This window comes from Grammomys surdaster, unplaced genomic scaffold (assembly GCF_004785775.1).
Source record: "Grammomys surdaster isolate TR1022 unplaced genomic scaffold, NIH_TR_1.0 231, whole genome shotgun sequence".
In the NCBI taxonomy this organism is placed as follows: Eukaryota; Metazoa; Chordata; class Mammalia; order Rodentia; family Muridae; genus Grammomys; species Grammomys surdaster.
In genome coordinates this window covers 2,594,681-2,621,262 of record NW_021604676.1, presented here as the reverse complement: position 1 = coordinate 2,621,262, position 26,582 = coordinate 2,594,681, and the positions used below count along the sequence as shown (strand labels likewise).

The 26,582-nt window shown below is 36.5% G+C and overlaps 1 protein-coding gene across 1 annotated transcript in view; it reads right to left on the bottom strand.

The window, feature by feature from the left end:
- Bmp5 (bone morphogenetic protein 5) overlaps window positions 1-17,685 on the bottom strand; it is a 140,701-nt gene extending 123,016 nt beyond the window's left edge. Inside the window, exon 1 of the mRNA XM_028773584.1 lies at window positions 16,470-17,685. Within this exon, the coding sequence (XP_028629417.1) occupies window positions 16,470-16,959 (490 nt within the window). The 5' untranslated portion in view covers window positions 16,960-17,685. The remainder of the gene's footprint in view (window positions 1-16,469) is intronic.
- Between the last annotated feature and the right edge of the window lie 8,897 nt (window positions 17,686-26,582).

Below are 26,582 nucleotides of genomic sequence, written 5' to 3'. Positions count from 1 at the left end.
AAGCTCACAACGCAGCACGATGATGCCATGTGCAAGCTCACAATGCAACACGATGACACCATGAGCAAGCTCACAACGCAGCACGATGATGCAATGAATAGTGAAAATTTTAAGTACAATTATACCTTTTTGAAATAAGCATTATGTTAGTCACAATTTATACCAAATCAGCCAGTAACATAAATAAGCCACAAAATTCCAAATAAATATGAAATTATAATAAAATATAATTAAATTCTTATTATAAATTTCCTAGTGAAGTTATTTTAATGGAATATTTTCAAATGTGAAAACTTGAAAGTTTCTAGAAGCAATTTAAAGAAATAAACACAGAAACTGGAGAGACGGTACTACTGTTAAAAGTAAATGCTGCTTTTGCAGAGGTCCTGAGTTTGGTTCCCAGCACCCATAACATAGCAAATATGTCCATCCTACCAAAATCAATCTACATATTCAGTGCAATCTTCATCAAAATTCCAGCACAAGTTTTCATAGGTCATGAAAGGACAATTTGCAGCTTCATCTGAAAACTAAAACCCAGGAGACCTCAAGCAATTCCCAATAATAGAAGAACTGTTGGAGGTATCACCATTCCCAATTTCAAGTTATACTACAGAAATATAGTAATAATAACAGCATAATATTGACACAAAAAAAACAGATATCTTGATCAAATTAAAAATCTAGACATAAATCCTATATAGACACCTGTTTTTTCATAAAGAAGCTATAAAAATATTCCAACAAATAATTCAGGTCCAACTGAATGACTTCATGTATATAAATGCAAATAGACTCATACTTTTAACCCTATACAAAAACCAAGTCCAAGTGGTTCAAAGACCTCAACATAAAACCAGGTACACTGAACCTGACAGCAGTAGAAGTGAGAAATAGCTTTGAACTCATTGGCACAGGAAGACTTTCTGAACAATACACCTTTAGCAAAGGCACAAAGATCAACAAGTAATAAATGAGAACTCATGAAACTGAAAATCTGCTGCATACCAAAAGGTACTGTCATTCACACAGAGCAGCAACCTACAGAATGGGAAAAGATTTTATCAACTATACATTTGATTTAAGGAGTAATGCCCAAACTATCTAAAGAACTCAAGAAACTAGATATTAAAAAAAAACAAATAACCCAATTAAATAATGGAGTAGATATAAACAGACACTTCTCAAGAGAGGAAACTCAAATGCCTGAGAAACACTTAAATGCTCAACAGGAGTCATCAGGAAAATGCAAATCAAAACTCCTTCGAGATTCTCATCTCACACCCATCAGAATGGCAAAGACTAATAAAACAAATGACAGACGGCTCACGCTGATGATAGGGAGGACATAAAATAAGGGGAGCACTCATCCATTGCTGGTGAGAGTGAAAACCTGTACAGTCACCATGGAAATCAATGTGATGTTTCCTCAGGACGATGGAAATGGCTCTACCCAAGATCTAACTATACCACTCTTGGTCACATACCTAAAGGGTGCCTCATCCTACCACAGAGACACTGCTCAACCATGCTCATTGCTTCAATATTCATAATAACTAGAAACTGGAAACAACCTAGATGTCCCTCAGCAGAACAATGGATAAAGAAAGTGTAGTATATTTACACAATGCAGTTTACCCAGCCATTAAAAAAAATGAAATTCACAGGTAAATAGATCAAACTAGAAAAGAAATCATCCAGAGTAAGGCAACCCAGAAAGACAAACATGTTATGTACCCACTTACATATAGATATCAACTGTTACATTCATGATAACCAAGCCTACAATACATAGAACTGCAGAAGTTAGATATAGAATATGGGACTACGGGTAGGGAAGACAGATCTCCCTAAGAAAGGAAATAAAATACATAGTTATGGATGGATGCAGGAGGGGGAGTTGTAACAGGAGGATCAAGTACAGAGGGGAAAGGAAGAGGGGAAGAAAAGAGGGAATACAGGAAGAGACAGATAAAGCTAAGGGCCACTTGAGAGGTTGTATGAAGACTTTGAACAGTAGAAGCTTCCTAAAATATACATAAATGAAGACATCTAAATAATGGGGGAGACAGAGTCCAAAGTGAACATTTATTGTCACCAAATGAAGCTTCCAGTACTGGGACTGGGTTACATCTGATTGAGTTGTTGGCCAAAGGGAACTCCTAAACAATCCAGGCTGTTGCCAGTACTACAGGCTGCTCTTCACAAACAAACAACAAGACCCTATCACTGAAGACAATACCTACACAACTCATTGAACATGGAAAACTTGACCTGGTGCCTACATAGAGCCTTAACCTCTGTATGCTACCATCTTTGGTACAGGAAGGTACTTTGAATGCAACCAAAGGAGAAATAAAGTCTTTGAAATACAATTGTGTCTTACTTTCAAGATATACAAGTACAACGGTGGTACAAAGTTTGAGTGAGTAATCAAGCAATATCTGATTTGACATAAAGCCTTATTCTTTATTCTGTGAGATCAAATTCATACCCAACAAGGCTTGGACGACCAAGAAACTGAGACTAGACAGTCCAGAGACGTAGGACAAAATACTACCGTTCTAAAAAATAAAGTAACATAACAATAAAATTACTCCTAATGACACTCTGCTATATTCATGTATGTCTTGCTCAGCCATCATCACAGAAGCTTCCTCCTGCAGCAAGTGGGAACAAATACAAATATCCATGCTGGACATTACACAGAAAGTGAAAGACTTTGGAACACTCAGCCCTAAATGAGATGTCTCCATCAAATCTCTCCCCTCGAGGCTCTATATGCTACCATCTTTGGTACAGAAAGATACCTGCAGAAGAGGAAGCAGGAAGAGTGAAAGACCTCCAGATGAAGGATATTGTCCTCTATGTCAACATGATCCATGCACATTAAGAACTCCAGACACCAAGACATAATGCACAGGCCCTGCATAGATCTGCAACAGATGTGGTCCTGGAGCTGAAAGGAGTAGACACATGCCCCAATCCCTAACCCAGAAGCTATCAACAACTGATAACTACTTTCAGAGGAAATCATAGTTTCCCTTAGGGATTCTCAATGTGGAAACAAACTACTCTTAAAGGTAGGCTGCATGTCCGCAATCCATGACCAACAGAAACCAACCCAACAGCATCCATGGAGGTTCCTTGTCTTACAATACCATGCCATGGCTAGTCCCATTTTTTAATTTTACCTTTTTATCTTTTATTTCTATTCCTATTTTATTTATATTTTTCTTCTCTTTTTTACCCTTTATGGGTCCTTTGCGTATGTATTATGGCTTCCAGTTCACTGTTTTTATTGGATCCCTGAGCGTGTGAACGAGCTGGTCTGATCCTTGTACCTTCTCTCAGGCTCCTTTCTTTCTATTTGTTTGTTTGGTCCTATTCTAGCGTTTTGCATTTTGCTTTATCTAATCTTATTTTATTTCATTATTTAAAATAATTTTAAAAAATAAAAGCTTCCTTGACGAGGGGTGGGAACTACGCTGATGTGGCAGTACAAGGACAATGTTCAGAATGTGGCTAGGGGTTAGACGATTTAGTACAGTGATCAAAGGCTCTCCTCCAAGATGCTCCTGGCATACTTTTAAAAGCAGAGATTATTCATCTAGTTCTCAGACATTTAGTTAAAAGATGATAATTTTATTTGAATGTTGATACATTAACAAATACACTTCATGTTTTGTATTATCCCTGTTTGCTAATTAGAACTAAGGACAAGTGGGTTAATTCTCTTTGTGTATTTCAGCTCTTTGTTTGGAAAATATTTTTATTTCTGAAATATTTTTTTAGGAAGTAGATTAATTGCCTTAAATATCAGCCTTTAGTTAACAAGATATGTGAGGGACAGGAAAAGACAATGAACTTAGTAGTTATACAGCACAGAGATAATAAACTGTTTACCCATTTTGCATATTAGTGGCATTCACTCTCTAACTAAAACAAATCGAGAGATATATACCAAGTGTAGAGTTGTCAGTGTTACATAGAACACAGTAAGAGGTTCCAGCTACAAATCGTGCATGAGACCAAGCCTGTCTGTTTCTATCCGAAACAGTAATTTCCTAATTTATAGACAACCAGTGTCTTACATCCCTCAGCTTCCCCTCTAGCAAGTTTCCCACGAGATTCTACAGTCAGTCTGGATCAGGGAAGCTGAAACACCACAGGGATGTTTAGCTGCAGACCAGCTCTTCCTGTGTGGCCTTCTGTACCAGCCAACACAGTGGGACCCTTCCAGCTACTAACTGATTTATTCCATCCTCACAATCTCCAGCCAGCCCTTCAAGGCCAATTTACTGTTTGCAACTCTGATATCCTAGCTGTTTCCTGTTTTACCAAATGTTACTCCTTGTTCACGCCAGGTTTGTCTCTTGAATGTTGGAATCAACACCAAAGATCAACCATAGCTCCACCCCTTGTAACTGGCAAGTTGTATAGCATGGCACAAAGACTGGTACTCTCGGTGGCTACAGTGTGTTTACTTTCTCCTCCCTCATGACCAGCTGCTTCCTTCAGGAGGCTATAGCCACATCATCCCTTACTCAAACTTCAAGTTAGACTTGAAGAAGACCAGTAAATTCATTATTAAAGATGTTTTTTCTAAAACATTTTATATTGTTTTTAATATTTTATGTCCACTATTGATGTGTTGAAAGCATTCCATATCCAATAAACAATGGTGTTGGAAAACACATGGAACGCCACAGAGGTAAAGAGATATTCCAATAACAGCCATTCCCATAGCATTAGTAAAGGCAGAGCAACACAGCAGTGAACACTAGGAGCTCTCAGTATAGCGTGTCCTAGTATAAGATGTATGATTTGCAACAAATGACTTAACACCTCAGGTTCTCACTGTCAGCCATGCAGTTCAAAACAAGGAACACTTGTTTTGAACTATTTTGAATTATTATGTCAACACCAACAACTGGGGTGATGCCCTACAATTTGAGGCATGATTCGGCTGAGTGTATAAAGGCCCCTTGCTACTAACTATGATTACCTGAGTTTGGTTCCCACTTTCGGAAAAGGAGAATACACACATACAAACACAAACACACACACACATACATGTGTGTGCACATAAATAAATAAATAATAGTAAAATAATAAAAACATTTAAATCTACAATTTGCTGATATTTTGTTCCACAATAACAGTCAATTGTTAGTAAAGAGTAAGACAGTTATAAAATACTAGTCAGCTTTTTTTCAACTATTACCTAGTAATTACTGTCCAATGTCCAGTAGCGTGAGCAGATTCAAGCGAGTACAAGGTAGAGATCCTCATACCAACTCTTGGAACTCTCTTACTTTTTACAAGTTCTGAAATGTATTTCCATTGACTCATTATAAACTGAAACAGTATCACATTTATGGTATAAAGCAACAAAATCAACATTGATCATAATTTAGTTAACAGTTAGAAAGCAGGTTAAAAAAAAAAGCTTAATCAAATACAACTAAACAAGAAACAGAACCAAGGGTCAAGACATAGATCAAACATCTAAATTTTAGAAAGCCCAGTGTTCTTTTGAGTAAGTATTTGAACTGTACCTTTCTTGAATCTACAGTTAATACCCACTATGAAATGGCAACCTGCTTTAGCATGGCCCGAACTTCAGAGTAGTACACTTCTGTAGCTGCACAGCTATCTGATAGAGCCATAAACTCTGCTGCAGCATGGTGCCTCCACTGTTTCCTGTTCTTTGCACTAAAAGGCTTCCTTGAGTTTTGTTCAAGGTAACATACTTACATAGAAAGGGCTGGGGTTTGAAAAATATTTTCTTTATGTGCAAGAGGTTAATTCAAGCTAGATATTTAAATAACAATACACTCTTTTACAGGCTTGCTACTATGTTTAGTTTTACTTAATGATGGATTTATTTAGACATGTAATGTGGAAGAGAAAAAAATTTAATGATAAGTTGGATATATAATCTTACTCTATATTTTTAAGAAATGTATTAAAAGTAGAAATGGTTACTTTTAGTTATTTTTAGATTTTTTTATCAAATCTATATTTTCCAACTGAATATACTATAAAATATCAAGAGTCAATATAGATATTATGATCTAAGTTATATATACTGCATGGATACTTCTGGGTAACTTGGAATCAAACTTGTAAGTTATCAACCTGTTTTAAATATTATAATAGCTACTGTAACTTAAACAGAAACCAAAGACTTAGCTGTTATCCAGGGGAAAAAAATTAACAAAGTCACAAAATTTAAGGCTGAATTCTAAACAGAACAAATTTGCATTAAGGATACAATTGACACTTAGAATCATCTGGATGAGAAAGTAGAAATTCAAACTTAATCTGAATGACAGGCAACACAAAAGCCTCTGGGTTCGTGATTATTGAGCACACTGGCTTTCCTTCTTGAAAGTCAAGAGTTTGTTCACCCAAAATTTCATCATAAGACTGTCATAAAAAACTCAGGATCAAAAACAAATTGACTTAGAAAAGTATATATTAAAAACAGCGTATTTTTCCCCTTCTTCAAAGGACCATTTGGAGAATGTCCATTTTCTTGCAATCAAACATCATTTAGTTGTATAGATTTGGCTTGCGTTCTCTTTCCCCTACTTCACAATCTCTGCACTAAAACTAAAATCATACAATAGTCCCGGGAATCTGACAAGGGTAATGTGAAAAGCACCTATCAGAAGTTTATCACAGAATCCATGCCTGTAGAGCTTAAAGGGGAGTGCACAGTAGTAGAAGGAGTTTTGAGGCTGACTTATCAGCCATGCTTACGGAGCAAGGAGTCTTACTGGTTAGTTTTAAGTTATTGTATCCAAGCATGTGACGGAAACTGTGTATGAGAAGAAAGCTTATCTTGATTCATGGTTTAAGAGACAGTTGTTCTATCCTGGGTAAGGACGGCTTGAGGGCAGATGGCTTCCTGGTTGACTTCTTTTGTAGCTCCAATTAGGAAGCTGAGAGTTGTTGACAAAGGATTGGGATAATCCCCAGTGTCCACCCTCGTCAAGACTCTTTGTCCAGGCAATCCTCGTCTCTGAACTCTCCACATCCCCAAAACAGTACCAGTTACTGGGGAGCACCACGTGCTCAAACGCATGTTCAACATGAAGGCAGTCAATGAAACTTGAGGCTTCATTTTGGTTTTATCTGAATAGAGGAAAAGTTACATGCATCTTTCATACTGTTCCTGATGCATCTACTCGACAAAGCCTGGCGGACTGTGAATCTCTGTTAACCTTAGATGCCTTAGCATCTGTTCTAGTAGGAGAAGCAGTAGAGAGTATTCATTGACTACCTCCTGTAGGTACACAGGCCGGTGACAATACTTTATTAAGTCCAAATTACAATTTTCTCCTATGATCTCTACGTTAAAAGGTTAAAGTAAAACAGTTATAATAAAATGGAATAGTACGCTCAAAGATATGTGGCTTTCAGAGACAAAGCTGGTAGACCAACCGTCTCCACAAAGTCGTCAGACTTAAACCATATTGGCAAGTAAAGGGGAATGAAAAGCTCCCTCCTCCCTCAGCTCAAAGACTGCTCTAAGGAGTGTTGAACCACGTGATGGGCACTTTTCCCCTGTATCCAGCATATTAACATAATTATTTGGATTAAAGTTCAAGTTGAACTGTCCTTTACTGCGCACTTAGTAATGAAAGAAAAATATAAAATTTGGGGATGGGTAGATGGCTCAGCATTTAAAAGCATTTGTTGCCCCTGCATAAGTCCCAGGTTTAGTTTCTAGCACCCACATGGCAACTAAGAATCATCTGGAACTCCAGTTGCAGAATTTCTGACTCTCTCTAATGGTTTCCTGGGGCACTGCACACACACAGTACACACACATGCATGCAGGCAAAACACACATAAAATACAGTAAAAGTAAATGTGTGGGGTTTTTTAAGAAACAAACTATAAAAATTTAAGAGGTAGAATAATAATACCTAATAAATTTGAAAGCAAACCTGAACTACACTGGGAGTGAGCATTCTAGGGAGTGTTTCCTTGTGACTAAAGGAGAGGAAGGTGGGTTTGGCCTCAAGCCTCCGGGGTTGGTTATTTATGAGACGCGAATAGCTGAAATGCCTGCTGTTCTACTAAATTCTGCTTCTGTGACTCAGAAAAATTCTACCTGGGGAGAGCGGAGGTAGCAAGCAAGAAAGACAATAATCCCAACTTACCTTACCATAACATTATGTTTTCTTGCAACATTAATTGTGGAATGTGAATGTTGCATGTGAGAATATTATATGATTGCACTCAGAATCCAAACACTGATGTACAGACATGAATCATTTTAAAATAGCAGCTTAAGGTAAACCTTGAAAAGGAAAACGTGGTACTCTCCATCCTTTTGCCTCCCTGGCTGCTGGCTCTCTGGTGTGCTCTGTGCTCAGTCTACTGCCTGGGTAGCAAAAGCTCTTTCTAGTGTTGCTATTTCTCTTTCTTTAGCAGTTTTTGGGGATTTTCCATGTTTGTTTCATCCTTTTTAAGAACTCACTTGTTCTACAATAGCTTTAATGCTGAAATTGGCAGCCTATATACAATTTTCAGATCTTATTTTTCCCCCAGTATGGAATAGTTCCTTTCGACACTTTGTTTTCAACTCCTGAAATAATTCTCTCTCAAGAGAAAATATGATCCTCCACTTAAATTTTATGTTAAAAAATTCAACATATGTGTGTGTCTAACTTATACTATAAGTATTTCTAGAAACCGAAGGATCAAGCGTCCAATTCTTTGTTCATTCGTTTGTGTCCAACATCTCAAGTTTGACCCTCAAGAATAGCTCTTTTCCGCCATTTGCAGCTCTTCCCTCTGCATCACAAGGATTTCAGGGGCTTCTCACTGAGGAGCGTAGATGGGGAACATGGCCAAGAATACAGTCTAGGAATTCACCATTTGCTTTCCTTCCCTGTAGAACATCTGAGGGTTGGCTCAGTGGCGTCTGGTTCCCAAGGCTACAGTTCTGCTCAAGGTCCCTTTCCCATATATCTGTCCTGAGAGATTCTGGTAACAATTTTTATCATGTACCTAAAGGTAATGAAAAGCCCTCAGCTATACTGAGCTGCTACTGAACTATCGCCTACATTTTGTTGAGGCAATCTGACTACAACAATATAACTATTAATCAAATTTTCCTTAAAAATGATTCAGCTTACAAGTGTTTCCTCTTTCCTTCTGGGACTGTGGACAAACACTGGGGTAAGACAGGGATAGATAGGGTGTGGTTCTTACTGCTAACACTGGTAAATAAATGCCACATTCAGGCCCAGTGTACTAGATGTAGGTAAGATAGGCCCCCAAACTTAGTAGGACCTTGTCTTTAGTCTTATATTCCTCTGGCACCATCTTTGAATTGCTAAGCATTTTTAGCCAATGGCTTCCAGGTTTTGGTTGGTTGGTTGGTTGGTTGGATGGATGGTTGGTTGGTTGGTTGGCTGGCTGGCTGGCTGGCTGGCTGGCTGGCTGGCTGGCTGGCTGGTTGGTTGGTTGGTTGGATGGATGGATGGATGGATGGTTGGATGGTTGGATGGTTGGATGGTTGGTTGGTTGGTTGGATAGATGGTTGGTTGGGTTTGCTTTGTTTTGTTTTTAACTTTTTATTGATTCTTTGTGAGTTTCACATTATGCACCCCATTCCCACTCATCTCCCCATCCCTTCATACCCACCCTCCACCCTTGCAACCTCCCCCCTCAAAAGAAAATACAAGCAAAAATAAACTAACTAACTAAACAAAACATAGCAAACATCTCGTTGTGGAAGCTGTAGTGTGTCACAGTGTGTCCCACAGTATACCCTCTGTCAACACATCTTCACTTGCAAATATTCATTGCAATGAATCATTGGTCTAGTTTGAGATCTTTGGCTTCTGTGACACCATCAGTCCTGGATCCTCACCAGGTCTCCTCCTGGTTTTCTGAGTTGTGTCGTGGAGATCCTACGGCTTTGAATCAGCAAAACAGGCCCTTTCACATGCCACAAAAGTTCACAGATGATGCAGGTTTTGGAGTGGGCCAACTCCAAGCCCTATATCAGCCCACCAGCTATCCCACCAGGGCAAACTCCAGCATGGCACTGACTAAGCCCCACAATGCTGCTACTGGCAGGAGGCAGGGTCAACTCTCCTGCTCTCATGCCCACCAGCCCGCTCATCTGCACCCACACTTCCAGAGCCAGCTCTATTGTGCTGCTGTCAAGGCAAGATCCGCTCCCACAAGTGCTAAAGTTGACAAGGTGCTGGACGCACTCACCGGGGCTGTCTCACCTGTGCATTCACCATCAGGACCAGCTCCAGAGTGCGCGCACACACACACACACACACACACACACACGCACGCACGCGAATGCAAGAGTGGGTGTAGGTGTCCGTGGGTGTTTGTGCAGGAGAGTTTCTGTGTATGCACACATGTGTGCATGTGTGGGAGTGTCTGTGTAATTCTAGAAAGCCTACTCAACATTAAGAAGTCTTTAACACTCAGTTCTAGTTATTTAAGTAAACATAATATCTGAGATATACTTTAATTATATTCATTTGTTTCTAAAACACGGAACTATTTCTTGCCTTAAGGGGACTTTAATACCCCACTGCTTATAAAAAGAAAGATGAAAGGACATATTCTGAAGACATGGACACCGTTGCCTTAGAATTGCAGGTTCTTACTTTGACTGCTATGATACCTATTGTAAATCCCACAGGACTTTGCCATCTAAGTATCAAATACTATTTATTTTGCTATGTGCCTGCTGAGCAGAGAATAGTACAATCTCCTTGGATATAGTATCATTGTAAAGTTCTTTTCTTCCAAAAGTGTTAAACATCGCTCTCACTAACCTACAAATATCTTCCCCTAACATTTTGAACACTTTTTACATCAACATATTTTTTTCTTTTCTTTCTTTTTTTAATCCACTCACCACTGTTTGAAACATACAAACAAATTACAAAGATGACTACTTGTTTATGTGGATTATTTAAACATTTCTGGGTGGTGGTAGATAAATATACCAGTCATTATTTTTATCTTACTGTCAAGCTTTGTGAGCTGAACCTTAAACTTCCCAATGTCAGAACAAAATGAAAACAAGCCCTTTTCCCCTCCAAATGAATGAGCTGGCTGACAAGGCTAGATGGTGTGCTAAAAGGATATCTTAGTCACGGATATTATTTTAAGAGATGAGCAAACGGGGAAACCCCGCAGCCCAGCTCGTAAAATATGAACTGGAGGTGCAAAGAAGACCTCATAAATACTACTTAGAACAAGGGATTCATTGTTTCCCTCCAGTCCGGTGAGTGGCTCTGTGATCTCAGCCGCTGTCTGTTAGGGAAGCCTCTTCCTTTGACCTGTGGGTTGGTTTTGTTTGTTTGTTTGTTTTTAAGCCAAGCTACTACATTATTTACGATAGTACATATACCTGGTCTGTGTGCTCCTTGTGCACATATACTGAGACATATACTTTTCTTTTCCCCCAAGTCAGTAGTTTAATGTAGAAGGATGAAAGGGCTTTTGGCTAGAGCTAATGTGGTTGAGATGCTACATCAGCTGCTGTGCCATCATGAGGCAGACAGAGGATTTCGAAGAGCATTGCCCACCTGTACATCTCAAAGACCAGCTTTTCCCTATCTTTTTTGGTACTTTTCTTAAAAGTGTTTTATTTATCAGCCTTATCTACATTGCCTTAATCCAGTGCATTATCACCTCTTGAGAATTTGATAGAGGAGATATTTTTAATGTTAGTGGCACTGGTCTTAATTAAGGAGAACAGAAAGGGGACTGAATGCTGAATTCGTTTTCTTCAGTGCTGTAGTCTTTCTAACCTTTTACTTTGTTCTAATTTTTTTCCTTTAAATTTTTAATTATCTTTAAGAATAGTAAAGTCAAAACACGCCAATTAAGTTTTGTCAAAGGGACCCTCAAATAGGGTAGAAAAGGAGGCGGGGAGAAGTGGAGTGTGGGAAAAACCATTGCAGGAGACAGCAGGAGTTGAAGGATTCTCATGCCCTGGGGTGCTCTCCTCCCTGTGGGTGGAGGCGGCGACCAACACATCAGTATCTTTTCCTTCTCATCTACTGAGCCATACCTAGGCTCTCAAACTGGAACTAATTGATTTTCAACTAATCTAAGCTTGTACTTATAAAGAAAGTAGGACCGAAGGCAAATCACAGGAAGGGTGGGAGCGGTAAAGACCGCATGCCGAGAGAGCCTGGGGCTCCAGAAACCAGAGAACTAAAAAGGGGAGAGTTAAGAGTTGGAGCTGGGTTGGGGGGAGAGGAAAGAGTGTGTAATTATAGACAGGGAGAGAGTACAGAGCTAGAGGTGGGGCTTGGAGCCTTCCCAGCTCCTCCTATCTGTATGCCCATTCCGTCCTAAGTCCACAGTAACTTGTCATTAGACTTTTGAAACTGACTATTTGGTAGGCGACCATTAAGATATAATTTTTTTTATTAAACTATGTTTATAGTAATCTCCCTCCTGCAGCTGCACCAGTCATTTGGCAATAAAGTAGCTTTAAGACCCATAATCTATCTGTCTTGATTATAAATGAGAATTATCATTGATGAACAGGGAAATGGTTTTGTCCTAAGCAATTATTTTTTCCTTCAAACAGAGGGGAAAAAATTTAAAGAATGATTGTTGTTTGGCGCAGTATGGATATCTCTTATTTCAGACAAAATCTGTGGATAGGTGCTACAGTGGTTTCAAATCATCTTTTTTCTCAAACCCATCATTTACATCAAAATAATTTGTATGTTTATGGATATGTTTATATTACACCTGTTAATAACTCTGTTGCAGAGACTCCAAGCCTTAAATAGCACCTTTATTGATATTTATGTTAATTCCCCTCCACTGAACACTCAAATCAGTCAAAAGCAGACATAACATAGATGAGGATATAAGCATTATATTTTTTCAGTATGAGGACAGTTTATTGATTTTACTAAGGGAGCCTTAAGTTATTCTTCCTGTACTTTTCCTTTCATATCTAACATGGTACACATGTTCTAAATCATGAAAACCTTAAAAGTTATATCTATATGCTTTATACTTACACATTAGTATATATTTTTAAAAGATATATAAAAAGGAATTAAAATCAATGCATCAATGAGCCAAAAAATAACTAATAAACAAAATGTGAATTTTTACTTTCAGAAAAATATATGTAGGCAATAAATAACACAATATTATTTAGTATCATTAAATAATTAAATAAAATATTGTTTTTTAATTTTTAAATATCCCACAGCCATATCTTTATGTGACTGGAATTGTGCTAAAATATGAATGGTGCACAATCTAATTGTTCATTTGCTTAAGAACTTAATGCATAAACCAAGTAAACACTTAGGAAAAAGAGATATAAAAAGCAAAAAAAAATTACCCGAAAGATAATATTTTGTTCTCCAAATTCAACAAAATTCTGACTGATATTCAATCATTTGAGAGTAGGGGGTTAGCTTGTCTCTTACTACAACAAAACCAAAATGTGATCAAACCATTTAGCTTTGTCTCTATGAAGTGAACCAGTTGCTAAAATAATTTAAAGATAAAAATAATGAGTTTGGTCTATATGTAGATGCTTACATAACCCAAGTCCTGTTACTTACATTTCATTTTTATCTTTTCCTAAATTATAATCTTTTTTCACCTTTGAACACAACACTAATTCACAAGGAAATTTAAAACTAAAATTTCTGTTGGGTATGATTCAGAATCTGGATTAAGTTGAATTAGCTATGAGACATGTTACAGATGTTGTCCACGTACTTACACATCCAGGTGCCTTCCTCCAAACACACCCCTACCACTACACTACCCACTGAACTCATTTGGACTTGGTCTCCATACATAGATGTTTTTTGAGATACTGCAAAAATAAATTGCTCTTGAGCTCCATAACAGTGTGAAACATTAGAACATGAGAGATTTTTGTTCAGTTTATAATGGTATTACACATTTACCTTTCCAAGTGTGCCTTGATTTGTCAGATGCATGGAAGAAACACAGGAGTGAGTTTAATGCTACATAGTGATTGGTTATGACACCCGGTTACATGAGTGGGCATGTTCTAAGAGTAATCAAATTGTAGCTCAGCTTTACTTCAACACAACTACAAGAAACTCATCCAGAATCAGAATTCATTTTCTAGTAAATTCTTATGAGCCATTTAGTTAGAGATTACTAATAAAGAAAAAGCATATTATTTGTTATTGAGGAAAACATCACTAACCACCTATTCGAGCATGATCGAAATAAGTAAAGTTTCTGAAGTTTAAATCTAATATTATTTCCCCAGAATAAAATAAATAATTCTATGTTGACGTAAGTAACGAGCTTGTAAACATCTGTATCATCATATTATGACTAACACAAGAAAAATGTCAGTGATTTAAAAGGAAAAATATTACTTAATGGTAAAACAGGGTTCTGGAAATCATTGAATAAACTCTTTCCTGTTTGTTTTCTTACTTTATCTACATTTATTGAAAATAATGGCATACAACTTCAAAAACCTAATAATTTTTTAAAATAAGAATACCTATTACAAATGAGCAAAAGATTCAGCTTAATGAAATATGTTATTAAGACAGACAAATGTCTGAGCTATTATTTCTTAGTCATAAGTTCTCCTTTGTCATATGTTTGATGGCATAAATTCATAAGTAAAGTTAGTCTAATCGTTTAGATTTGTTTCTCTAAAGTGAACAAATCACTAAACTAATTTAAAGGTGAGACAGTGGGTTTTGCTTTATATTTAGATACTCACATGGTCTAAGTCATGTAAGATGCCTACATCTACATGTAGCAATTTTGTGCTCTGCATTTATTTATGCTGAATGAAAGCTTTCCTTCTGACATTCATGTGCTTGACTGGAAAAGCTGCAGAGTAAAGGGTACTGTGAGAAATATTTTCATGCCCCTGACACTAAGAAGAAACAATCACACCAATTGTAAACTAAGTTTTATTTGCTCTCACAGAAGCCTGCTCATTATATGTACAAAAGGAAGTGTCATGCAGAAGACCTGCAGAGCACCTGACCTGCAGAGCACCACAAAGGCTTTCTAAAGCTCAGGGCTAAGAGTTTTGTCCCTGGTAACACAAAGCACATGATTTAGTAAGCCCCTTCTCCTGTGTCCAGGGCTGCTGAGAGTAAATGACCACAGCATATTAAGAAACATACATTACAAGCCTGGCCACATGTCATCAAGACTGGCTGCTATCTGACTTCTCAAAAAAAAATATTTCCTTTGAGATAGTATGCAAGGATATTTTTGCTAGGCATAGAGTAAAATATCTTGAAGTCAACCCAGATTGCATTTTCAACAAAAAATTTTAAAAGTTTTACTTTATAAGGTTCTTGATTCTTTAAAGTTTATTAAATTTGTTGGTTAAATTTTAAGTCTTAAAACTAAATCATGTTTAATGTTACTTTCCTTTAAACATCTAAAGATAGCCAATTTATCTTTAGTTTATACTACAGTATTTTAAGTTAAAAGAGCCCTTGTAAAATCATTTTAAGTAGGTAGGCTATTTACTATTCTTGTGAGAGGAAATATTCAGTAGTGATCTTCCTTTTGAGCTTGACAATGTTTAAAAATTACCATGACGCACCAGTACTGAATGAAATATAATTTTAAGACCTTGACAATGTTTAAAAATTACCATGAAGCACCAGTACTGAGTGAAATATAATTTTAAGACATTTTCCCCATTTTCTTTGTTGATGTTTATAGGAATTATCAACTAAGAAACTTTTATCTCAGAGGAGACTTTGGTATAGAGAAATATCATCAAATCAAATTTGACATTTATCTTGCCTACGTCAAACATCAACTAGATATGCTTATATTTCAGTCATTAACACTTAAGGAATGTAGGGCTGAAACTTCTTTTCTAAACTATGTTTTTTTTTCATTGAAGTCCCGTGATTGTTAATATTTTACAGTTCATTTGATCTTAGTTGATTTTATTTAGAGATTTTTCCCACTAGATGAGAATTTTTAAGTAGCATATAATTATGTATTCATATGCTCTTTAAATCACTAACAAAAAAATTGGTTTGGAAAGTTAGTTTTATTTTCTCACACATAAACACTGGCTCCTTGGTTTGTTTGTTATTTTCTTTCTTTTCCTTTTTGCCCAAAGCATTGCTGTCCTAATAAATTTCCCTTTTTACAGGATTGCCTTTTATGCACATCTTTAAATTAAATTTTAATAAGCTCTCAAAGGACCAAATTCTATCCAAATTGTGGCCATTTAATTTTAGCTTTCCATGTCAAATATATGTAACTTTGTAGCATAAAGCAAAATCATATAACTATGTAAAAAATGAAACAAAGCTATGGAAGGGAGTTTTATAGAATAAATGTATAAACATGGCCACCTACCAAGAAGCTACTTTAACATTAGAAAAACTTCCTCTTTATAATAACACAGATGAACAAATAAACGAACAACATACCTAAGTTGACAAAGCTCATGACCATGTCAGCATCATTCAGAAAGTTGGTATCATGTAGGCTGGCGAGAGGTGGGCTCTGGGTGGTCAGAGGAATCCTTGGAGGTAAGTGCAGACGATGCGCAAACCCGTTGGGAGAGGCTGGGTATCCCTTTCTTGTCTCTTTGGCATCTCCAGCCAGGGATACCCTCACCAAATATTCTGACTCCTCAGGATTTTCTTCACTAGCCATGGCATTGTACAGATCCAGCATAAAGAGGGGTGCAGAAGATGCTTGTTTCCCTGGTGAAAAGGGCCTGGGTCTGTGAGGCAAACCCAAAATAGAGAGAATTTCCCTCTGTATTTCCCGTCTTTCATGGTTCCGTAGTCTTCTATAAATAAAACTGGAGTGAACGTGATTGTCTCCCAAGCCTCCTTTTGCATAACCTACTTGAACCCAGCCGCTCCAGAGGAAGCCTACAATACCCCTAAGTAAAAAGACAGTCCAATGCATTTTTGTATAAAAGCAAAAGTCGATATTTTTAATCCTTCTTGTCCAGTTGGAAAAAAGTAATAATAATCCAGGTTCCTTGGAGGTACACTTCGCCAGTAGCTGTAAAAACAAGTTTACCTATTCTTCATGACAGTGACATTTCTGAACACGGCACCCTCAGTCCATTTTCTTCTCCTGCTTTAAATATCTTAGAACACGACAAGAGTAGTTATTTCTAAGAAAACTGAAATTCAGATTTCTAATTATCCACAGTTGTTAAGAACTTTTGCGGTGTTGATGGAGCAAAAGCTGGCTAAAATTATTTGATCAAATAACCTATGCATTCCTATGTGAATTTATGATAATCAGGCCTTTGGTATTTGAACTGACGAAAGCTGGTCTTCTGATAGACTGTAGCTCCCAAGTTCTCTTCACTTGCTCTGACTTCTTCTCAACGCTTGAACTCTTTCCAAAACAAATCCTGAGGTCTGAATCACAGATCTACGCTGATCTGCACCTTGGTGATGGAATTATATTTGTCCGGCAGCCTAGTGATAACTTGAACATCTTTTGTATGGTCTTAGTGTAAAACAAGACCCAAGGTTATACTGTTCAAGTAAATGTGTTTCCCTGAATTTACTTGAAATCCTTCCTGTAAATCCATTCAATCTCTTCCTCCTTCTTACAGTTAATTCCACCTCCAGCAGGCACAAATATACCAGCCCTCTTCAAGAGAGATCTAAAGAGAAATGTAAGCACAACCCTGCTGGGAAAGAAGAGGCTTCTCATTGTAATTTGAAACTGGTAAAGCAAAAAGAAGTTAACCCTTTTGCTACCAGAAAAGCCTCCATTTTCGCAATTTTATAGCCATGCATGTAACATACAACAGTGATATATGGGGTGTACAGTTCCAGGGAGGATAAAAGCCAGTTTTCAAGTAACAGGCTGAAAACCCTGCCACCCAGCCATACAGAAATGTTTTAGGTCTTTTTGGTGGAATGCATTCAATACACTTCTTTATTAAGTCTCAGGTTGTAGCAAATTAACTTGGTATGACTCAGTTCCATACTTGAGATTATTTCTAGCTTTTGAAAGTCATTAAAATTTACTTCTTAAAAACTGAAAAGACAATTTTAAAATTGGAGTAAGTTTATTGATTCTCTATGACAACTGGCTATTTTAAAGCAAAAAAAAAAAAGTAGACAACGAATCATTAGCAAATATATTCTACTCCAAAGAAAGAGCAATAGTGATAATTTAGAAATGGGAATTAGATAGCTCTAATTTAATTATCTGCAGAAAAGATTTAAACAGAAATATATATATTTATTTCTGATTAAATCATTAGCTGAAATAGAAATATCTTATATATAGTATTATCATTCTTAACTTTTACTCCTTTACCACCAAAACGTAGACAGGCTTACTACAAGATATTTATTACCAAGTGCACTCAGTACTCTAATTTAAGTTGTGCAAATACTCACCAGTTGTGCTAAAGATCAAGTACCCTGCGTGACTACACACAGATGGGAAGTGGGATTCCTGAACTTTGATGGGTAGAATAAAGAAAGTGTGCACCTTTCTAAAATGCCATACCTAATCTGAGGAAATGAGCGAAGTATGTGTTTATCCTTAATGGTTAATGCCTTTAAAATTTGGAAGTCTGCAATGTTTCTCTGTCTGCTATAATTTTCCTCTCAGGCACGCATTTAACCTTAGCGTTTACAGTGCTTTCATTGTCTGGGGCAGCATTCCGATAGCAAGGTAAATTTATCCAGTGAATTCTAGAACTGTGGTGAAATTCTAATGTTTTTTTTTTCTTTGCTGAGAGGTGTCTCGTTTCTTGTTTAATTTCTTTTAACATATTTCCTCTGAGTGAATAAAACAGTCATATTTCTCGTGGTCTTCAGTTCATCAGTGAATGCAAGACACTGAAGGGGCTTCCAATTCTGAGCGAATACGTCATTTCTCTTGTACAGATTCAGTAGGAAAACTTGAGAGTGCAGTTAAATGTTTTCCCTCACTGAAAATTCTGCATCATTACAGGATGCCACCACAGTCAGAACAGCAGTCCAGAGACTACATGCAGGGAGGGCATTGTCGTAAAAGAGGCATCACAAGGAAGAGCAGCCAAGAAGATTTGCAGTGACCAAATACCACTTCAATAAGCAACAGTTTGAACTTCTAAAATTCCTGAGATTTTTTTTATTTAGCATCCAAACCAAACATCAAATTTTGGTCATCATTACAGAGTCAGATCAATTACTCTTTTGTGTTTATAAAATGTATCAAGTAGGCTATGGAAAACCTCTGTATTTTAAAATATATTTTGCAAGCTGTGAATTTGCTTTATGTCTCAAGAGCACAATGGGGTTACAGAGTAATATCAGCTTCACTAAAGGGATAAGCAGTTCTTATTACATATGTAATTTTACATAAGCAGTTCTTATTACATATGTTTTTTCTAACATATTTGAAAAATAAAAATAAGACTGGACATCATGTCTTACATAAGCAGTTCTTATTACATATGTTTTTTCTAACATATTTGAAAAATAAAAATAAGACTGGACATCATGTCTCAAAAACTGTTTTCCTGAACCATAATTTATAATACCAATCAGTATAATTTAATTGCTTACCCAGACGTTTCATTGTATTGAAAATAAGTTGCTAGCAGGCTTGGTCAGATTTTAGTATCTACTCTACCCCTAATATAGACTATATTTAGCCCAAAAGATTAGTGAGGGGAAAAAATAAGAAAAAAATCCTAAGACTAAACCAGAAATGTTAGCTACTGTATAAAAAGTTAGAAGTGACTTCAATTAAAAGTAAATTATTACTTTACCACATCTCAATTCCTGGATAGACTTCTACCTAAGTATTTGAAACTTGAAAGATAATGTAGATTTTGTACATACAAATTAGAAAAAACACACAATTCTGAGTATATATTATAAATATGATTGAACACACTGTAGAGTCACACACCAAAAAGAAAAGGTCAGGTTAGAAGAAAGCCCTGACTCATCACACAAGTTGTTCTTAAAGATCACCAAGAGGCACTTCAGCAAAAATCCATGCCTTTCCTTGTTTCTTTGGAACAAAGATAAAGTCCAGCTAAGAAGCTCTCCACAGTTCACTACTCTTTTAAAGTTTCTTTTCTCATTGAATTCTGATGCCTTTCTCTCTTGGATATGAGGTGCAACCATACCCAATTTACCAATTTCAGTCTTCCCAGATTTTCAAAAGAAACTTGTTCAATGGGTAGTTGAAGCATTTCTAACTCTTTTTTGTATAGAACTTCCTTCTTATACCCCTTGAGCTTTGGTTACTGCTGTTTTTTGATGTAAAATCAAAGTATCTGGAAGAGATTAAGTCAGTAGGTATCTGTAAGACCATTTAGGTAGCTGGAGGCGCTCACTGACAGCAGAGAGGATTCTGGGAAGGCATCTACAGAGTCAGCTCTATCCAGAGGAAGACAAAGCAATACTGCAAAACCTTTTTCTGACAGGTTGTTTGTTTTGATTGGTTGGTTGATTGTTTTTGTTTTGTTTTGTTTCTTACAGTGATCTGAAAGTCACTATAGTCATGGGTGGCCTAAATTTTATCTGATCATCAGCTACTAAATGAAATCTAGGAAACTGATAATAAGAATAACAGATAATAGCAAGCTTTTGATATGTTTGTTATTATTGAATAACCAGGATTATATAAACAGGATTTTTCAATATGCTCTATATTCATGATTCTAAGATTGTTTTATATGGGTTCAAGAGGGTAGATATTAATTATAATAGTTATTTCTTGAGAGAATAAAACAACAATTAGCCATTAAAAAGTAAACATTCTTAGTAGATCATCAGTCTTATGATTCCATAATTACTAGATTCCAATTCTGTCAGATAATTACTATGACTCAGAAGGAAAAGAATTGTGTAATGAGTTACATTCATATTCATAAAACCCTCTGTTATATTACTACAATGAAATTCTACTAAATTAAAGTTGATAACCCTGATAGATGTTGTTAATATCTATTCAACAAATATCTCATTCTTTTGAATGACAATGGTTTGTTTTATTTGTGTAGTGGTTAATCTTGGTTGTCAACTTGACAGAATCTGGGAGCTAAGAGATATGCTTCTCTATGAGTCTACAAGGTATCTTCTGGATCATTTAACTGAAGGGGAAGGAACTATCCCAGAGTGAAAGATACCTTCGATTGGCACTCTAGCTATTAAGTCCTGTTTCCTATGCTTGACTTTTTTTTCCTTTTTGGTGTGTGCATCTACTTTTCAGCAGCAGCTGCTGCTGTTACCATCCTTTCTGGCAACCTGAACTCAGTTCTTTGGTATTTCAATATGAACTGAAAGCCAGCAACAAGCTGGAAATCCTCGAACCTCTTGTGTCTAATGGAAACTACAGAACAATCCATATCACGGACTGAGTAGGTACTGGGCTGTCTATTTCACCAAAGCATAGGCAGACATTGTTGGACACCCCACCCATATCACAGAATTGCATCTAATTAATACCCTTTTGCAATAAATGTTTATTCCACCAGTTCTGTTCCTGTACAGAACTCTGATTACTACAATGTTTTGCCCCAGTGCTGTTATTATGGCCCATATTGTAATGCAGGAGCCTAAAAATGACCACAGTTTGTTAATTAGATTTCAGCAATAATGAAAATTGCTTGCAAAGTCTGAGCAGAGTGGAGGTGCATAGAAGACACTCAGATAAAGTGGAGAAAAGCATCAAATGAGGCATGTGAGTGAGTGCAAAGTCACCAGTCTCAAACCCACACGTCACACTCTGAAGATGGCTCTAATCAATACATGGAACAATTCAATTTGTGGATGTGTGACAGCTCAATGACAGGTATGGCTGCCAATTTACCCTAATAACTTCCATAACAACAGATAACCCTCAGAAGAAAATAAAACTTATATTGATGGCCAAAATGATTCAATTTGAAGAAAATTTTAAAATTGCATAGTGCAAAATTGCTTTAAATACATAGTATTTAATTTCATAGTATCTCTTGCTATAGTGAATACAAAATGTTTCACTGTGGGCTGCACAGATGGTTAGGAAGTTAAGAGCAGGTACTGTTCTTGCAGAGAACCTGGGTTTGGTTTCCCAACATGCATGTGGCAGCTGGATCCAGTCAGGGGATCCAGTTCCTTTTTCTGGTTTCTGTGGGCACCAGGAACAACACATGGTGCACTTATACACATGCAGACAAAACACTCTTACACATAAAAATGAATAAATCCTAAAAGATCTTCATAGAATTTTCCTTAGAAGCTTTAAGATAAATTTAGAGCCTAAAAATGTACCCTCAAATATGTCATAGAATGTGTCCATTCACAATTTTTTAAATCATATATGTACAAATATATTATCATATATACATACATATATACATATACTTACATACATATATATATCACCCAAAAGTCCTCTAAAAATTAACAGAGTATGGGCTTTCCTTTGTAATGTGTAATATCCTTTGAAAATATATTAATGTATAATATGTATAATAACTAATATTTGAACTGTTTCATATGAAAATCCCTCTAGCAAGGTTGAATATAAGAATTATCACTTGTAGACAAGGATGTAGATCAATAAATGCTAGGGCTGGTGAGATGGCTCAGTGATTAAGAGCACTGACTGCTCTTCTGGAGGTCATGAGTTCAAATCCCAGCAACCACAGGGTGAGTCACAACCATCCGTAATGAAATCTGATGCCCTCATATGAGCGAGCAGGGCTGGAGCAAGAGGGAGAGGGGTATTGTGGGGGGAGAGAAATGCTAATAATGAGTTATACAAAGACCAAGGAAGTCACAATTCTTGACGTGGACTCCAACATTAATACCTTTAAATGATTAATATGTAATCAGAGTTGAGAATCCCCAAGAAATATTCTGGGACAAATATAAATGATTGTACATTAAAAGGAGTATGTTTCAGAGTCATGATAAGTTTCTAAATAAGACTCAGATTTTTTAATTGTTCATTGATTGCTAATAAGATTCCATGATTCTTAATAAATGTCTATTTTAAGTAAATACACAATGTTTATTCCAGAAAATCATTTACATCATCCATACACTGAACACTAGCTTATTCTAGACCTGTTGTAAAAATAAATATGGTATGCTTTTTCTACATATAGGTCGCTTCTAAAAAGATTTGCTAGGTACTGAAACTTAAGTTCAGAGTCAAAATGCAGCGTCCTACGAAAAATCTGTATTATGGCCTAATACAGATATCAATCTATCTTTTTTATAAGGGCATCTGTTCACTACACAGTTTTCTTTTACTCATTTTTAGTTGTTTCTTGAGCTATCCTGTACATCATAAGGCCTCCTCCCTAATATTACACAATTCATTTGGATGATCAGTCATCTGACCTTACAAAAGTAACCTCCATGCCTGTTCTGGATATGTCCAGTTTTGGAGTGTTCTGACTCCCAGTATTCAGAAAGGCATGTCTGAGCCTGTTCCTGACACAGTGTGCGAAGTTTCTTCTCTGTTTTTCACTCACATTGGATCTCTTCTCCATTTTCACTTTCAAGTTACTTTCTATATTTAAATCTTATTATTTCTCTTCTTACACTTTTCATTTTCTCTCTTTTTGATCTGTTCCTCTGTTTACAATAAACTTTATCTCTGTGCCCTAATTTTAAAAGCCTTATCAGCCCCCCACCCACTCCGCTGTTCTTATCTAGAACTCTCTCTCTCAAGTGTCACTGTTTTCTTTATCTCTCACCTTTCACCAGCCCTCTTCCCAGAGAGCGGGATTCCGCTCTCTGTCTTCTTTCTTCTTCCTTCCAGAATTCTTGAATCAGTTTATCTTCTACAGCCGTACATTCCTCAGCACCACACTGATGTTACTAAGTTGCAACCTGATAGCGGATCTCCCCCAAACTTTACTTTTAAGATGCTTCTCTGCAAAGGGATAGAAATACTAGTGACTGGTTTTAGCTACAGGTATAATCCTTTAGAAAAACAACTGTTAAAATTATAACAATAATAACATCATAAGAGTAAAATAAAATATGAAAATAATAACATCATAACAGTAAGAATAGTAAAACTCAGGGAAATAACCCAAGCTTTTTATTATAACTGAAGTTTTAGCCAGTGTCAGACTACACTTGAAATAAAGAACAATTATCACTTGGCTGAAGCACAGCATCTGCTTTCGATGTTTTTAATCCTAATTTGTGGAGCATTTGTGTCAATATGGTTTCTATTGTCATTCTGGAATTTCTCCTATGGAGATGCACTACTTATTTGCACATAGTTTTTTGTTGTTATTGACACTTACCATTACATGCTGGATATCAAACAGATAATTGTATTAACATCAACAAATTTCACATACGAATTGATAAGATTAAACCAACTGAGACCAGGGCTATGGTTTCATAATTATCTCCAAGTGAATTTTCATAAAGGAAACTATTTGTGATCCACATTCATAAGCTTAACCACCAGGCTGGAGCATATTTTTAAATATGCTTTTCAAATCAAGTGAGGAAGACTTCCTTAGACAAAGATTCATACAAAAATATTCAGTACACGTGCTGGAATAAATGGCGACTGAACCAGTCTTGCTTTAGGAGTCCTCTGGTCAGTTTGACCTCCTTTAGTCAAAATCTTCAGTTGTCAATCGCATTTGGCTCCATAATTGTGAGTATTTAAGAATATGTTAACATAACTCCCTCACCAAACTGACATACAGATCATTCACATGCATTGATATCAAAATCATTTAGATGAATCAAAACAGTAACTATGGGAGCATGATCTCCAAACTCATTGTCTATAATACGAATGCTATTATCTTTGCAGTTAACCAAATGCTGCCAGAATCTTCCCACCAATAACTATCATTTTTAATGCGTGCTTATAGAATGTCATAAAATTCTCTGGTTCTTTTACTTATTTTTTCCACACCCATTGAGTTATGCACAGGACGTGTAAAGAGTATAGTGTTTAACAGAGAATTTGCCTGATGTTTACAATCAGGAAACTAAATTGACATCTTTCTTTCCAAATGACATTGGACTCACACAACCAGAGGGTAACGGAAACAGTTTAACTGAATGACTCCATTTCTTCAAGGATAAAATGAGAGAATTATCTCTTACTGTGACGTATTGAATGCATTAGATAGGAGGATGTATGGGAATATGTTTCATAAGTATCAGTGTTTCATAGCTTATCGCCAGGAGTACATGGCTCAGTAAAATTTAAATTCTTTTTTACTTTGTTATTGGTTCTCCTACACTAACAAACTAAGAGATGATGTTTACATTCTTTAATCAGTTAATCAGAGAAAGAGACTATACCAGTCTCTGAAATAACATTGTCATGTCTGTGTTATCTTTCTGCACAATCTGCTCACCTTTTGAAAGACGTACAGCCATCATGAATTCTCTCACAAGCTTATCGGGCCATCTCAAGTCTATTCCACCAGAATCCTAGTGCAGTGGCAAAGGCAAAAGAAGAAAATAATTTTTAAAAACTTAATTATCTGATTGCTCTATGGCTCACAAGTTATTTAATCTACAATGTGCACTTGTGCTGTCATTCTCCATTCTTGCTGATGGATCTAGTCAGCTTAGGAACACTGCGAGTGTGTTCTTGGCTTTGAGTCAAGTCAGGATTATGCAACCAGCTCTGGGCTGGGAAAGGGGGCATCTAACACACAGGGCGAGCGGCCAGTGGGGGCGTGATAGCTGCCAGTGGGGGCGTGTGCTCTACTCACTCTGAGCCACAGAACTGATTCAAATATTAGATTTGCCACCATCTATTTTGTTGCATGTGCTAAAAATCACTTAACACCTCTACCTGTTACCTTGTTTTAAAACATTGATTACTAGAAGATTATTGTGATTCTCAATAACATAGTATGAGGATATTCTTTTATAACTATAGAGCAATCATAACTGCATTTGTGATGTGTTATTCAGAACATTACCATGACAGGTGTTTAATTTTCATACCTTCATTGCAATTATAAATATTTAGCATGCTACTATGCATTTAGAATAAACAAAACTATTAGTGGCATAGAGATATAATATGCAACATTTTCCAATCAAACTTTACCATGAAGTCATTTATTTAAGGAGCTGGTTACTGTCATGCAAAACATATTCTAAGACTAATCCTCCGCAAGACTGTTTTAAGGGATAATCAGTCTTAAAATAATTGGCGAGACAAAGTAATATGGTGATTAAGAAGTATATTCTGAGTAAGGAAAGAATTTAAATGCTGATGCTGTTTCATAGCTTTGTAATCAAATATTGCCTGCATTTCTTGATCTTTAGAGAAAGATAATGATATCTGATATATCCTATCATATAAGATTTTATAAAGATCAAATGAAATAATAAGTGTAAGATTTTTAGCTGGGAGTGTAGAAAAAGGAAAACAAAATATTTAGCATGGAAACTGGCCCTGGTTAAATAATAATGCCAGATCCCATTAGATATCGCACCCATCTATGGAATTCTCTAAGCATCATTATACTATGACATCCAGAAGCCTTGTGTTACAGAGAAGAGAAGAGGAGAGGAGAGGAGAGGAGAGGAGAGGAGAGGAGAGGAGAGGAG